The 16472-nt window shown below is 39.0% G+C and overlaps 1 protein-coding gene across 2 annotated transcripts in view; it reads left to right on the top strand.

Moving 5' to 3' along the window:
- Positions 1-16472, top strand: part of NLG-3 (neuroligin 3) — a 551048-nt gene that overhangs the window by 508100 nt on the left and 26476 nt on the right. For both annotated transcript variants that reach the window (XM_069134073.1, XM_046616522.2), the window contains 4 exons: positions 5042-5200; positions 10485-10682; positions 13371-13486; positions 15406-15638. In XM_069134073.1, the coding sequence (XP_068990174.1) occupies positions 5042-5200; positions 10485-10682; positions 13371-13486; positions 15406-15638 (706 nt within the window). The remainder of the gene's footprint in view (positions 1-5041; positions 5201-10484; positions 10683-13370; positions 13487-15405; positions 15639-16472) is intronic.

The following is a 16472-nucleotide window of genomic DNA, read 5'->3' as shown; positions in this document are numbered from 1 at the left end:
TTTGGATCGCAGCCCGAAAATCAGGAAGATAGGCAGAGTCTACGATACCAATTTTCTCATCTCGTGTCGTGACACTGTCGAAAATCAACTGTTGAAACGCACGCAAAGCCAGTTTTCCTCGGCTGATTGGCCGGTACTTGTAAAGAGCATTAATTCGCCCTTTGGATGGGCTTAATTCCAGTCAATTGAGGGCTCGCCGAACGCTCGATTGATCGGAACGTTCATTGTTGCGGCTGCAGAGCCGGGCCTGCCTGGGAGCCCGGGTTAAAACCTAGATTCGCGGATGATCGACCTCCGTCAATCGACTCGACCGATCCAATTCCCATCGCAATCGAAATTAACCATCGAAACGCTATTCGCTCCCCAGCTGAAAACTCGCGAGCCTTCACTCGGCGCGTCGACACTTTGATTTTCGTCACGGGTCATTTTTTTCCCAACTGAGTGCGGAAAATTTGACTTTTCGCACCCGGATGATTGCGCAAAATGTCACATTGCCGCACTGGGGCGACAAATTGAATCGAAACATCTTTTCTTGCAGTGTGACGAGATATTTTGGATATTTTCACGCGCTAAGTTAGGAAAAATAACATCTGCAACACGTGCGAGAATCACTTGTTTGCGCAATCTTCCCTCTCTTTATTTCCCTCTTTACCGTGTCCTTTTTTCATTTCAACTTTACGGTAGATCAAAAATTCGAGAAAGACATGAATTTTTTTCTTCACTCGAAACAATAATTCGCTCTGTGGAAATTATTGGAATTAAACAACCACGGAAAGGAAAATGAGAGAAAAAAAAAAATAACAATAATAATAAAAATAACGAAACGAAACGGAAAAATTTCACCTATTGCTTGGTGGTGAAAAAAGACGTTTCTTCGTTTCGTCAATTTTTCATTTCATCCCTCGCGGTTCAATCATAGCGATTGACGGGGGTTGTCGATGGATGTGACCAAATTTATTGACGTACCGCGTCACCGCGTCGATTTCCATGTATTTGATTTCGCCTTTACGACACATCCGCGTCTCTCTACGGAGGCAAATATATCTGAGAACTCCCGGTTTTTCCCCGACTCTTCTCACCCCGGTTAGGTACGGGGAAAAATCTGTAAATCCGGATGGAATGAAGAAATGAAGGAAGGAAGGAAGGAAGGAAGGAAGATATTTCCTAGCTTTATAATATTTTCTCATCCGCAGTTCTGTACACGCAGCTTCCAGCTGCGAATCTCACTTCAACCCCCGTCGCTGTTTTTTCGTTTTTTTTTTTTCTTTTTTTCTTCTTTTTTTTTTTTTACCACTTCTTTTTTTTCTGCAGCTCAATCCCTCCCCGTCGAGAAAAGACAGCGCGTTGAAAATCCATCTCGTTTTTCCTAATTCCAAATTCTTGTACTCTCGTAACGCTGTGGTTCTTCGCGAATTCCCTGAAATAAAATTGAACGGAGAAAAGAACTCAGCCAGTCCTTAAAATCAAAGGTTCTTTCTTTCGTCGGCATACAATAATTTCACATCCTTCAAAAAAACATTTCCAACATTTTTCCTCTTATACAAAATATTGATCAGCGTTTAAGAGGACGTTACATTACTATAGAAAATTTTGGGCTCAAATAAACGATTGTCGTTCTGCTCGTCACAAAATACTGCGAGTTTGAATGAGGTAAAATAAATAGGAGAAGAAACAAAATCTAAGCGTAAGAAGAACAATTTAAGATCAAACGGTAATTCAATTTAAGCGTGTATTTTATGTATATGTCTGCGACGGTTGATTCCTGGCAGCATGTATACAATATACATACACACATACATACATACATACATATATATATACATATATATATATATATATATATATTCGACTATGTAACTTTGGAGAATCGTTCCACCGAGTCTGTTTGACAGATTCAATTACCATCGCCGCTGTTACGGACAGATTGTATAAATCGTCAAATAAGGAATCGGAAGGCACACGCCCCGTGGGTAATCACGATTACGTCATACAATGTTCGATTATATTTTCCAGGTAATTCGGAACAGCGAACAAGTAGAATCGAAACCTGGCCTGAGTTTGAAATAATAACGAAAAATAAAATACTCACTATTTTTGATTTTGTTGAATAGTTTTCTGTAATTTTCCCATCGCTGAAACAGTACCTTGAATTTTTTCAGATATTTGATTAAACTGCTCAATTATTTATAAGTATTTAACGTGATTTTGAAGTGGACCTTTATGATTCTTCAACAGTTGTCAAAAACTGAATTTTCTTTTCCAAATATCTCAAGACCGGGCTCATAATGACTGAATTTTTTGTATTTGTTTCAGGACTTTGAGTTTTTTTTTTTTTTTTTGATCAACTGAAATAAAATCTCAAAACTTCTATCATTTACTTGAAACATTTATAAATCGGTTGTTGACGAAACAAAAAAGTTTAACGTGCCAAAATAATAAAGAAAAATCGCTTCATAATGAAACCGGTCTAGAAATGTTGTAACAATAAGTGAAAGATAGGTGTTTTGAAAATATTTCGAAAGTTTTCAGACCGTTCAAACAATATTTGGTTGAGCAAAAAAATGAAGACTGCTGAAATTAAATGGAAAAAAATTGGAGTAGAAAAGACAGTTTCTGAGTATTTTTTGAGAATCTTTAAAAGCGTCCTTTTCAAAATCACTATCAATATTTATAAGTAATTAAACGGTCGAATAAAAAATCTGAAAAAATTCAGGGTACTGTTTCAGAGTTTGGACAATAACAGAAGTTTTTTTTTAAACAGAATAAGGAATGGTGAGGGTCAGACGTTGGTCAGGTTCGCATGGAATTCCCCATATGTACCCTCGAAAATTTGCCCGAGTTTCCATTAATATGTGGGAAAATTTTCAAAAGCTCAATTTCGATATTTTCGTTTTTGCGTCTCGTTTTTCTTCACGAAATAACGAGTCTTGACTCCGTTTAAATTATAAAAAAAAAAAAAAAAGGACCTACCACGCTCCAGAAACGCCGTGTAAATCTGAAACTGAAATAATTTCTCATACAATGAAGCTGCGGTGGCCTCGTTTTGTTCAACAGGTTAACCGGAGGGTCAAGCTCGCAGTTAAAAGCCCGCAACGCAGCGTAAAAGCTCTCATAATTTAATAAGAGTGTTTTCTTTTTTTTTTTCTTTCTTTCTTTCTTTCTTCCAAGTCTCAGAAATTGATTCTGCTTCCTGAGAACGGGAGAAATCGTTTTCACGAAATTTTTAAAATATTTTAGTAGCTGAAAAATTCACTTTTTTTGACACGAGAGTATTCAATTTGGACAAAATGTCAAGATTGAAAAAGAGCAAAGGTGAAATCTTGAATTTTCTCGAGAATTGAAATAATTTTTTGCGATTTGTAGATTGGTATTGATGAAATTGGTGATTTTATTTATCAAGCTTTGACTTCGCTTACACTGAAAATTATGATTTTCACTCTTATTCACGTACCTCTATGGACTTTTCGCACTTTACCAACGATAATCTCATTTCGGTCTCGATCCCTGGCGTGAATAGAATCTCGAACGATCCGCAACATGCGGTGTATGTCGGTGTTATTATTTCATTAAGTCGTTCAGGAACGGGGGAAAATCGAGCCGTCAAAACCGCATCATACTTCCTAATGAAACTCGGGCCGTAATCGCCCGAACGGACTCCATTACTGTAACGTTTACTAGTATCGAAAATTATCATTATACGAGAACGCTAATACTTGCCTGCACTCGGTAAACTATAGTCTACGCAACCCTTTCAGCGTTATTATACAATCTCCATGCATGAACGTGTATCAGGGTGTTTGAGAAAAAAATAACTCGCAATTTTCCACCGTGGCATCACCGAGAAAAATTGTTTGGTTAAGAAGAAAGATTTTGTAAAAAAAAGAAAAAAAAATTACGCTTCGAATTTTTATTCATTCCGCATGATTTTTCTTTTCCTTTTTTAATCCGTTTTTTTTATTTTTTTTTTATTTTACCGCCTTCTCGCAACGAATTTCACCGATTATCCGCAAAGAACAGAGGTGGCAAATTTTTAAACAAACATCGAACCAAGCTTTGAAAATATTTTGAACCATAGCTTGTAATAATTGAGCTTAATTTTTCGTTCCTTAGTTTCTCATTTTATTTATACTCGTATTCATTTACGGAAAGGAAATTGTTCACTCTACAATTTCTTTGCTGTTCCGAAGCTTTCGTTTTCTCGGTTGGTTTATAAACTCCGATCTCTTATTGCAGATAAGAAAAATTGAATCGAAATTATTCTTTTGTAAGATCAATAAAATTTCGATAAATGTTTCGACTCACAGTTTAAAAGGAAGAAATCAGTTTTTCTTGTTTCTTTCTTTCGAGGCGTTTTTCTTTTTTTTTTTCCTTTTCTTTTTTTTAATATTATTATTATTAATTGTCAACGGTGAAACGGGATGTTAATTTTCACGCGAATATCAAAGTTTAATGTGTCTGTATGAAATTTAAGTTCGTTTTAGACACACAGAATGGCCATAAAGAGCTGAAGGGAGAGAGAAAGAGAGAGAGAGAGAGAGAGAGAAAGCAGCGCGTCTTCAGCTCGTTAAATTTCAACATTTGTCGGAGCAAACATTTGCACTGTGCAGACACTTCGCGAGGCCGCAAAAGCTTTCGCGGCAGATGAGCAATGGCGCCTTACACACGTGCCACTTTAATTACATACCCACCCACAGTCTATTAAACCACCCTGCAGCTTGCAAGCTCGTCTCATTCATCCGGTGCCGAGGGTTGAAAAAATTTTCCCATCAAAGTCTCTGTACAAACTACTGCTGGACAAGAATTTGTTTATTTTTTTTTTCTTTTCTTCCTCGTATCGATAAGACGTAAACAAATCAAGAGAAGATGAAACGAACGATTTTTTTTTAAGTAAGAAATGAGAAAAAAAAAAAAGAAAAATTACAATCCTCTGCACCTACTCTCCAAATTTTGTTCACGTAACTTTATTCTGTAAATTTTCACATCTCTGATCAATCTTCTTCGTTTCTCAACATTTGTTTGCTTTTTTCTTCCTTTTTTTCAGCCGGTGCGAGAGACTCGGGAGGCAGACGTTATCCCGTAATTGTCTTCGTTCACGGCGAGAGCTACGAATGGAGCAGCGGAAATCCCTATGACGGTAGCGTTTTGGCAAGCTATGGAGGTGTCGTCGTCGTGACGATAAACTACAGACTCGGAATTCTGGGTAAGCCTGACTGAATCACACAGCTAATTTTTCCACATTCGTTATCACCGAACGGTCAAAAGACACGAGCGGAAAATTGAAAGGAGAAGAAAGAAAACTGAGAAAAAAAAAAACAAAAAAAATTGGCAAACGAGTATGAACAGAAGAAAAATAAGCCTGTTTTGTTTCATACTTGAATTCGATAAATTTTGATAAATCCAAATTTTTTTTAACACGTGTAATAAATCGCGCCCGAGAGCCGTTTGTGTTGACTGGGAAAATTCCGAAACCCATGATACGTATATACATTGCTCTCGGTGCCCCGGTAAAATTGAAAAACGAGCTGAGCTTTTCTTTGGCATTGAAAAGCTGCGTAAAGACGGCTCGTGAAAAGAAAAAGGCTCAAGCGCCATCGATCTGTGTCATTTCTCTTTCCTTTAGAAGGAGTATTAAAAACGGCAAGACTGCGAGTGCAAGGAGAGCGAGAGAGAAAAAAAAAAAAAAACGGAAAGAAATAAATAACTTAAACCTGGGCCATTGAAAGTTATTTCAGCGTTTGCCGGATTTGGCTGTAAATTTAGAAAAGCCGAGGATTTTCCCTCCGCCAAAGGTATAAGAAGATTATTATTATATATTACATGCACGGATTTTTTTTCCTTCTCTTTTTTCACTTCGTACTTCGGTCTGTTTTTTTTTTTTTTTTTTTTTTTTTTAGTTTGGTATCATCGTCTCATCTTCTTTACTTTTTCCACAAGTTACGCGGCCGTGTAACTCAATTTTTTATCCTCGAGTTTTTCTCTCGCCGCCCTGCTTCTTTAAAACAAAAAAAAATTTTGTTTCTATTCGGTAATTGAATTTTTATATTCCGCAAGATATTCTGACGCGCAAAAAAAAAGAAAAAAAAAAAAGACGGTAACATCGAAATCTTGGTCGACAATTTTTGCATTAACAGTACAGTTTTTTATACATACGTTTTTTTTTTTTTCATTGACGATTTTTTTTAAGGATTAGACAAGTTTCGAATGCTAAATTCAGTTTCGAAATTCTACTCGTAAAGCGAGTGAAGAATGCGAGTAAGGAGAGATCGAATATCGTAAACTATGAGAGGAGCAGAAGATGTAAAAGGATTGAAAGTTTCTCCCCAACGGCGGAAACGGCGGCGGTTGCCAAGCAACAAGACGTCGCAAATCTAATAGGAAACTCATTACAAGAAAACCTTCCGTTTTCGGGATAGAAAATTCATAGCTCGCCCCCCGGATTTGAAAAATAAGTTAATCGGCTCTCAACGACATTCATACACGTCATGTATACAAATATAAAGCTGAAGCAGAACCGGAAATAAAAGTGGATGAAATGAAAAAGAAAAAAAGAATTACGTTTATTTACACTTTTGCAACAGCTCTTTGTCAAAATTCGTATTCAACTAATTATTACAGTGACGACGCTACGAAGAAGAAAGTAATGCAAAAATTTTAAATAATATTCCAAAATTTACGGAATAAAAAATCGAAATCCAAATACTCGACGTTTATTTTGTAGCGCGGAAAATTTTTCGCACATCTGCACCTCATGCTTTATTTTCTACTCCGCTTCCTTGTGCAAGTTTCTTTCTCGTATACATCGAATCCATTTATCCATTTTAAAGGAGGCTAAAAGCAGGTGAGCTGAATAAGGTGAAATCGTAAAGAGCACAGGCGAACCGTGTTGTAAAAGCTAAGGTACACATTTTTCTTGAAACGAATCAAACAAGTATTTTCCATTTTCCTTTCCAATGGTTTTTGTTAAAATTCAAGCTCACAAATTTTGTATATTCGAACTGTATTATTTATTCTTCGTTTGCTTTATAAGAATTTCTCATTTTACTCCGTTGAAAATGATTTTGATACAGTCAATTTGAGGAATTCTATTCGATTAGACAAACGTGTTTGTGATGAATTTTTAATTACTTTATTTTTTTCCTGCTCGTAATTGACGTGCTAAGTCTCGAAAGAAATAGTTGAATGAAATTGATATCGCCGCGAATTTTCAATTTCGATTTTTTTCTAACGCATTTGCGTAGTTCTGCTTTGCTCATTATTAAAACTACAAAATTATTAACCGGTGTTACAATCATATTCGACAAAAATCGTGAAAGGCCGAAACATCGATACTTCGGTAGCTAAGTAACACTTCTCGAAAAATGAAAAAATTAATTCTACCCAATACAGAATTTCCAAAAGTTTTCCTCTCTTCCAAAAAAAAAAAAAAGTGACAATGCGGTATCGAGGTGGGGAATATTTGGAGAAGAGGATTGGAGAAAGCGACTGGAGAAGATGGAAGGATGGGGGAGGAATTCAATCCAGAGAGAAATAATTTAAAACGAAAATAAGACTGGAGTGCAAGTGTAATTCGCAAACGCCTCGAGGTTTGCGACTCGATTCCCTAAGGGCGGTCCTCCGATTCCCCGAGTTAAGCGTATTTCCACCTTGCTTCAATTTCTCTCCGAGTTGGTACGCCGCATATTGTTGCAAACCTAATACTTGTTTCTCTTCTCTTTGTACTCATTTCTTCTTTTTTTTTTTTTTTTTTCTCACATATTTATTTGCCTCTCTTCATCTTTACTCCACAACAATTTCCTCACGACATTTCCTGTTGTTTAATGGCAAAGTTTCAATCCCAAGGAATTGTTATACTTCGGCAAAAAAGCGTCCAGTTTTTTTGAACTTGCAAAGAAGAAAAAAAAAACACGAATCTCCGATCGATCCAACTTGTGTCGCATTTATCGACACACGCATGAGATGAGCGGTGATTTTTTTTACCTTCCATCACCTTCGGTGTTAGAAAAGTATTGGTTTTGGTAAAAAAAAAATAAAGTCATCATCAGTTTCAGATTTTTCACTTGGCGGTCTTCGAGATCACCGCCCGCAAATCAGACTATCATCCCTTTTCACGGGATTTTCATGAAAAGCATCTCGTGAAAATTGTTTCTTTTTTTTTTTTTTTTTGGCAGCTAGTTGTCTGTTCGAACAAACCCGTGGCAAATTTCTGCAGTTCCTCGATTTTCCCCTCTCTCAGAGGAAAAGTTGCCAGGTTTCAGAAGTGTTGTGCCGCTCAAGTAACACTCCGTTAAGTGCGGTGTGATTAGCCGATCCTGCAGCGGAGGTTGAAAGCTGCGAAGCTTTTGAATTAGTAAACACGTTCCAAGCGAACCGTGGGATGAGTTTCACTTTCGGGCCAAATATCGCGTTGAAAGTAGGGAGAGAAGAAACTTGAACTGTGTGTGCATATTTTATCGACTAAAAAATAAAAAAGAATGGGAAGGAGAGAAAAAAAAAAAAAAAAAAATTACCCTGCCTCGAATACAAAGTGACGAGCAAAATTGCGGCAAATTATGACTGATAACGATTGAGAAAAATCACCCGATCAGGAGGCCTGAGAGGGTGAAAGGGGCGAGGGAAGGGGGAAATAAATATCCGAGATCCCGGCTAAGCCCCGGCGCCATTTCCCTCGACGGAATCCGGAATACCAACGCTGTCGTCAATATTAAAAACGATACATCACCGTTTCCCCATACACAAAACACCATAGCCGTGTACCGTGGGGTAGGGATAAAAAAAATAAAGATTTTGTTGACGATCAAATTTACGCGATACTTACCGAGGGTGGGCAAGACAATTCTGTCACCGTTTCACAGATTTGATTCCAATTTTTCTGCGCGTTCTTTGTTTCACGCATCGTGGTATTTTTCCTTTTCATTTTATCGTCTGTCTCTCGATATTTTATCGCAATCAATTAAACCGTGGAAATCGAATATATGCTTTGCACGGTAGCGAAGGAAAATGAAGCAAACCTTTTACTCGTCAGTAAACCACATCACGGACAGCTTCTAAATTGAATTTGTGTTATTTGTACCGATATCAGAACAACAGCGGAAAGAAATTAACCTACCGTGTAATTTGAAGAGGAAATTCTTTTCCACCTTGTGGCTGGTATATCAGTTATTGTTTTTCTATAACTACGCGTTTGAAGAGCTTGTCTGAAAAGGAAACGATTCTTCTTATTAATTATTCCACCGAACGTAGTCGCGCGTTGCGTTATTATCAATTTATTATACTTGCAAGCTCTACGATCAGATTTCTTGAAGCATACACAAGTTTAAGGTAATCAAATTATGAACAAAATCCATTTATGCGTTTGTTTGATTTTATTCCGCGGTGGTTCATTTTACTTAGAAAACTATTGTGAATAGGTATAATCTAATGATGTTGAAAAAAAAACAGAAAAAAAAATACAATACAACTTGATAGCGTTTCTAATCGTTAATCTTCTTCTCAACTTATGGAGAATTTAATTCGAAGTCAACGAACGTCTGACCCTCACCGTTTTTGATTTCGTTAAAAAAATATTCTGCAATTTTCCCAACTCTGAAATAGCGTCCTGAATTTCTTCCAGATTTTTCATTCAACTAGTTAATTATTCATAAATATGGGAGAGATTTTGAGAGGGACCTTCTTTGAAACTCTCTAAAAATTGTCGAAAAATCGCATTTTCTCGTCCAAACATTTCGAGACCGGGCCCATAATCGGCCTATTTTTCTCATATTTTTTTAGCACTTTTTTTTACATTTATTTGATCGACTATAACATTGTTTAAACGGTCTGAAAATTCCCAAAAAATTAGCAAAACTTTTATTCTTCACTTAGAACATTTCTATACCAGTTTCATTATGAAGTTTATAAAAATAAGTTGAACTTGCGGTAACTTACCAAAAAATAGACAAAAATCGTTCTACAATGGAACCCGTCTATAAACGTGCTTATTGTAAGTGAAAAATGGAAGTTTGGATCATTCTTCGGGCAGTTTCAAATCTTTTAAACAATGATTTAGCTAACCGAAACAGTTGAAATAGCTGAAAAAAAGTGTAAAAAAAAAATTAATGAAATGTTTGTACTAGAAAATAAAGTTTTTGAAAATTTTTTAAGAATTGTAAAGTAGTTCCTCGGCAAAATCACTCTCAAGATTTATAAATAATTTAGGAGTGGAATGAAAGTCAGAAAAAATTCACGACTACTGTTTCGAAATTGGGGCTGTTGGAGAAATTTCTTTAAACAAAATGACAAACGGTGCGGATCAGACGTTAGTCGGATTCGCATGGAATTCCCCTTGAATGCATCTACATTATCCTGGAAGAAAAAAAAAACGTAACCGAATTGAAAAAAAAAATTTATCTATCTCAAAAACTGACAGGTAGAAGAAAAACTATGTGACTCCACTGATCGAATTGTCTTTTTAATCCGGACTCTTCGATGCTTGTCGTCTGTTTCAGGTTTCCTAAACGCTAATACAGACGCGCATCTCAGATCACCGGCGAATTACGGACTGATGGATCAGATAGCTGCGCTGCACTGGGTGCAGGAGAATATCGGTTACTTTGGCGGCGATCCGGGAAACGTGACGTTGGTCGGCCACGGAACCGGAGCAGCCTGTGTCAACTTTTTGATGACGAGTCACGCGGTCCCAGATGGTAAGCCTAGAGCCTCGAGGGCGGGATGACGCCTGTATTTCCCCTTCCCAATTTCCCCCCCGTTCATCCCCTCGTCGTACGTATAATACAGTCGACTCGTTCCCTCGGGAAGTAAGGGAATATCGTGACGACGTCACGCGAGTGTTGGTAGAGAGCGAGATTTACAATCCCGAGGTAATCGAAAATTGTTCCGCATCCAAGCGAAAGCCGCCGTCAAAATCTCACCAATCGCAGAAATCGAAGAGTCGCGGTTCTTTTTCTTTCTTTCTTTCTTTCTCTCTTTTTTTATAGATATGTAAATTTTCAAGAAAAAATGCACCGGTCCCACTGTTTCAAACTTCTTCCACTCTCAAACGAATCAGACCCGAAGTCTTATAAAAATTCTATTTCGAGTCGTTCCAAGTCCGGAAAAGTTGTGAGAATTCACAACGAGTCAATTTGGACGAATTACACGAAGTGATGGAAGTGAGGATGTATCGCAGTTTTTTCTACGTACAGATCCCGATACCGACATCTTACCGACATTTTACCGACATTTTAGCCGCTTCACAGCTCCGACAAAAACCCGGGTTCAATTCCGAGCTGTCTAGTGACTAAAATGTCGGTAAATGTCGATATCGGGATTTGTACACAGAAACGGCCATATATCACTATCGATGGATGAACGGACTTTAAACAATCCAAAACTATATGAAATCAATCTTGAAAATCATTTCAAGTCTTCGAAATTCACAAAAGAACATTTGGTACGTTTGGATTATGAATTGTTGAAGTCAGACTATACATGGTTTGATGCAAGAATGGACAGCCGGCAATAAGTAAAAACTGAAATGAGAAGACAAGAGATCTTCGGTTGTACTTGGAACTCTTATCTCATTCCCGCATTCATTCGCCACGTGCGGGGTAGATTGTACAAATGTCTGACGTTCCTGGCATCGCTTTTTCTGAGCGTCATTTTTCGAGAAATGTGTGGGTGTTTTTTTCCTTCTGTTTCTTTTTCTTTTCGCGGTCCAGCTTATTCTCATTCCTTTTTTTTCTCATTCGAGGACTATGCCGTTACGCCAATACCGTTTAGCGGGGGGACTTTTGTTCGTTTCTCTCCCCGCCGCTCAATCTCTCTCTCTCTCTTTTTCTCTATCCTCCGGAAATGACTCAACCTTTATAGGACTACGTCGAGCTGCTTCGCCAAGAAATATGCCTCGGCTATTATTGTCGAACGTCTCTCGCTTGTTGGCTTCTTTCTTATCATTCTCCATCCCGACCCTCTGCGACCATCGCGTCTTCACCCCCTCCTCTTCGATTTATATCCCCCTATCTTTATCGCCTTTTCTGTCTATCTAGATATCTCTCTCTTTCTCGAGAAAGAGAGAGAGAGAGAGAGAGTGAAAGATTGAGAGATGGAGAGAGAGAGATTCAAACCGAACGAAACGTGCCAAAACGTTCGAGTTTGGTTAGCGCCGAGTCTTTCGATTCGACGCAAACTCGCACAAGGCAGTGTTAGCGCCGCTTTAAAGTAACACGTCAAGTGGTCCAAGACCATCGTGATGTGGTCGGAGTCTTTGAAAGCAATCGGGACGAATTAGAAATCAGTAAAAGACAGTCCGCAGAACTGTGAATCTCTCTGGCAATGAATAATACAGCAAGGACACGTTTTACTGAGTACATTCAATCACCATCAGCCGACTCAACTGCATCGACGTACCGTTGACCACATACCCACGGCATGCATATTAATCGGTGTAACGCGTTTCAATGGTTAATAAGCTGACCAGACCACAACAGCAACTGCGATAGGATGACGCAGATCATGGTCCCTCCGCCACTTGTGACAATGTAATCAAAGAGGGTAAGACGCGTTTGTTGGTAGTGGACGAGGCTGAAACAGCGCGGTGTGTATCATCATCGAAGTTGGGTTGCGAAGGGTGGTTAGGCCTGAGCGCTATTATGAGTGAGAATCCGGGGGAGAGTCGGATGAGGAGGCACGAATTGAGGGATACACGTTGTCAATACGTGGCTCAGGGTGGTTCAACCGGCCATAACTCAGGCTGGAGGGCGGATAATGGCTCATTGTTATCCGAGGTTACTCACTCCGGCTGGTCTAATGCTCGGCAACACTAACGGCCACTGCAGGATGGCTTGTGTTTACCGTCGCGTTTGACAAAGGGTAAGGCTGGACAACCGGGCAGCCTCGTGGCCGTGACCAAGACGCTTTACAACCTACGGTTAAGTCGCCGGGACGACGACGACGACGACGACGACGACGACGACGACTACGTGCCGGTAAAAAAGATCCTTTAACCAGCCCCGAGGTAGAGAGGGATTATTTAAACCCCCTAACGCGTAACGCGCTCTCCATCAAATGGCTAACCAAACACAATCAGTACACCGGCTCGATCCAGCCTCTCGAACACAATTTTACCCCTTCGGGACCACCCGGACCGCTCGAATACCGACGAGGTATAAACCGAAAACCCCAAAATTTCTCTGCCCTCGGTGCAATCGAGTTCGAAATGAACAGAGTTGACGGTTCGAAAATGTCCGGACTGGCGAAAAATTGGCAAACAGTCGATTCTAGCGAATTATTATTTTTTTTTTTTGTTTTTTGGTTCGGCTGAAACGATTACAAAAATGAAAAACAACGTTGCCGATCGCGGTTATGTTGCTAATGATTTTATCTTTCGTTTTCAGGACTGCTTTTTCATCGTGGCATCCTGATGTCCGGCAGCGCGTTATCTCCTTGGGCCCTCATAAGAGGGGCTGCTGGATACGCGATGCAAGTCGCCAGGCATCTCAACTGCTCTGCGGTAAGTTGACCCCATCGATTTATTATCATCCGCATATGTAGCACTAGGTCGAGGTGCAGCGACCTGTGAACGTCACGACGTTAGAGAAGAAACCGAAGGAGGGGATTTTTTTTTTTTCATCATCCTTGTAACTTTTTTAGTCGCACAATTTTTCACTCGATTCATTTTCACTTCGGAGACCAAATATTCAAAGATATTGACGTTGGCATGTCGATGTATATAAATAGTCAAATTATCGCAAAATTGGGTACATCGAAATACATTTGTTCGCGCCTGTCATGATTTTAGACTGTTTGGCAAAGAAATCACACAAATTATCCAGAATTTTTTCCTTATTTTTCTTGTATCTAGCTTGTGATTATTTCCTATGTTGGCTTCTTGACTCAGGTAAATGTAAAAAAAAAAAATACTTCCTATTAAAATGTATATCGAATTTTTTGAACCATCCCCAATTCACCCTGTTTTTTTTTTTTTTTTTTGTTAGTTATTTATCATCAATCATTATTTCCCGGTTGCGATCGTTCAATTCTAAACGAATTACAAACAGCGAATTGCTCGAGAAATAGAGAAAAGAGCGGCTGCAGGTAGTTTCGAGATTCGACAGTAAAGCGAAACGTGCCGTAAAATCGTCAGAGCGTATAAATCGGTATTCCGTAGAAATCGAACGATATTCTCCATTCGACTGACAATTGTTAAACAAGGCGAATGGGTGATCCGAACGCGTCCCTTTCTCTTATACGCACCGTACTACATCTGTAATCTCTCGTTTATTGTACAACAGCGTTATCAACACACGCGCACATGTGCCCCGTATAATTTCACCGCGTTCCTATCGCCGATTTCCAACTCCGATCGTTTGTAGGTACTCGGATTTGACTAATATTATATGTGTTTTCACCCTAAGTGTCAAGTCAACCGCACGTGTATTACAATATACAATTCGCAGTTGTACGACGTTTCGCGAACGGTAGTTATATCAGTAAATCCCCGACAGTCGGAATCGGACGTTATTTATTATATTCAATTTTTTTTTTTTTTTTTTTCTTTCTTGAATCATTCATTTTTTATTCTTTACCGTATCTACCCCTAATTCCTTTTCCATTCCCCCGTTTGTATTTTTATTTAAACGTCAAACCCGCCTGGGGACGCTGAAATAAAATGTTCACTCAATCTCTCGACGTCGACGTTGTCGTCTAACGTTGTTGTTGTTGCTGTTGTTGTTATTATATCTGCAAAGAATTTCCCACGGGATTTTTTCACCAAGCTTCTGCGGATGACGGCTCCAAGCGAGATTTAATTACGGAATAGAAATCATCCGGGTGTAAAGCGATTCTTTACTACAACCGACGACGAAATAATTTAACCCCCTTGTGTACACTTCGAGTAAATATTGATCTTCGCTCCCTACCTGTTTTTATCGGGTTGTTCGACTTTTCATTTTTCGTCACTTATTTCTCTTCCATCTTCTCTCTTTTTCGCCTGTCCATGTTTATCATCCGCGTTTTTACGTTTTTATTCCCCGGTCACACAATTTATTCGTCCCCTTTCGTCGCGATTCAATAAAATTGAAAAACTTTTTCCCAGCGCTTCTTTATATTCGTATAATTGAACTGTTGTCGTTGTTGTTATTGATTTTATTATTATCACTAGCATCGGTCACAATCCATTCGCTTATGAAAATTTGAGGAAGACTTATAGTAGGAACGAGACATGATTTTTTAAAACACCGAAATTCTTATGGGGTTTCGATGATTCTTACGGTGTATTTCTATGGGGGTCTTATGGGGTTTCGGAAATTGTTATGGGGTTTTGGAAATTCTTATGGGGTTTCAAGGAATTCCGCGCAGCGTGGAGTAAATCGCAAAAAAAAAAAAAAGAAATTTTTCACAAAAATGAATATCCATGATACGGTGTTTCAGGTCGCTGGCGATCCGCAGGCGTTGCTCAGGTGTTTGAGGGACGTCCCCCTCAACGCACTCTTATCAACCCCCGTCCAGGGCCTCGCCTTCGCCCCTGCCTTCGGCCCCTCCATCGATGGCGTCGTTATAGACCCCGGTGATCCCGACGACCAGGATTTTACCCTCCAAGTAGACACCATAAACACCCTTAACAATATCCTGCTCAGGAAGGACGTAGTCGCCAAATTGTCGAGGTAAGATTATATGTCACGTTTATATTTCTCTTTCCTTTCCTTTCGACACCATAAGAAGAGAATAAATTTTTATGGGAATTTCCGATTCGAAAATCACGACAGTTCTCGTCAACTTTGGTGCGCAGTGTCGGGTTGTTTTTTTTTTTTTTTTTCACTTTTTTTACGTACTCTTATCATTCCTCGACACTGAGGAGACAAGTTCGCGGTGAAATAAATTTCCTATAAATTTCAATGAAACAGAAGAGGCAAAAAGATATAACAAAAAGACACTCTGGTACAATCAGCGAAAAATTTCTCTTCCTCGTCGGTAAATGAAATGAATTTTTTTCCTCGCCTTTCGCAGAGGATCTGCAGCCGGTGAATAATAATTGAATCAAACAGCAGACACGACGTGCGAGTGCATTCCAACCGTGTCCACTTCAAAGCCGAGGGGAAATATCGAAGCACCCTTTTACGTTGCTAGCGATCGTTACCGCTCCGTTCATTAATTACCATTATTGTTAAAACCGTATTTTTTTTTTTTTGTACCCACGATTGAATTTCACCTACCTGTCACACTTCGGGGTTTCGAAATTGCAAACAGAAAGACAACGTCCGCGACAAATTGGCCGTAATATGCACGATGTGTACGGAACATGCCATTGTAAAATTGGCAATCAAATTGCACAGGCTTTGATAATTTGAAGCTTCGCAATATCGCTGTATGTCCTGTGTAACCGGTGGTAGGTATCGAGTAAAAAAAAAAAAAAATAAATAAAAAATCACCGTCCGATTCGAGTTCGAAAAATAACAACGAGACGCGTGGCAATTATTACCTGGCGTACGGAAATAATT

This window comes from Neodiprion pinetum, chromosome 3 (assembly GCF_021155775.2).
Source record: "Neodiprion pinetum isolate iyNeoPine1 chromosome 3, iyNeoPine1.2, whole genome shotgun sequence".
Lineage (NCBI taxonomy): Eukaryota > Metazoa > Arthropoda > Insecta > Hymenoptera > Diprionidae > Neodiprion > Neodiprion pinetum.
This window is presented reverse-complemented; position numbering and strand designations above follow the sequence as displayed.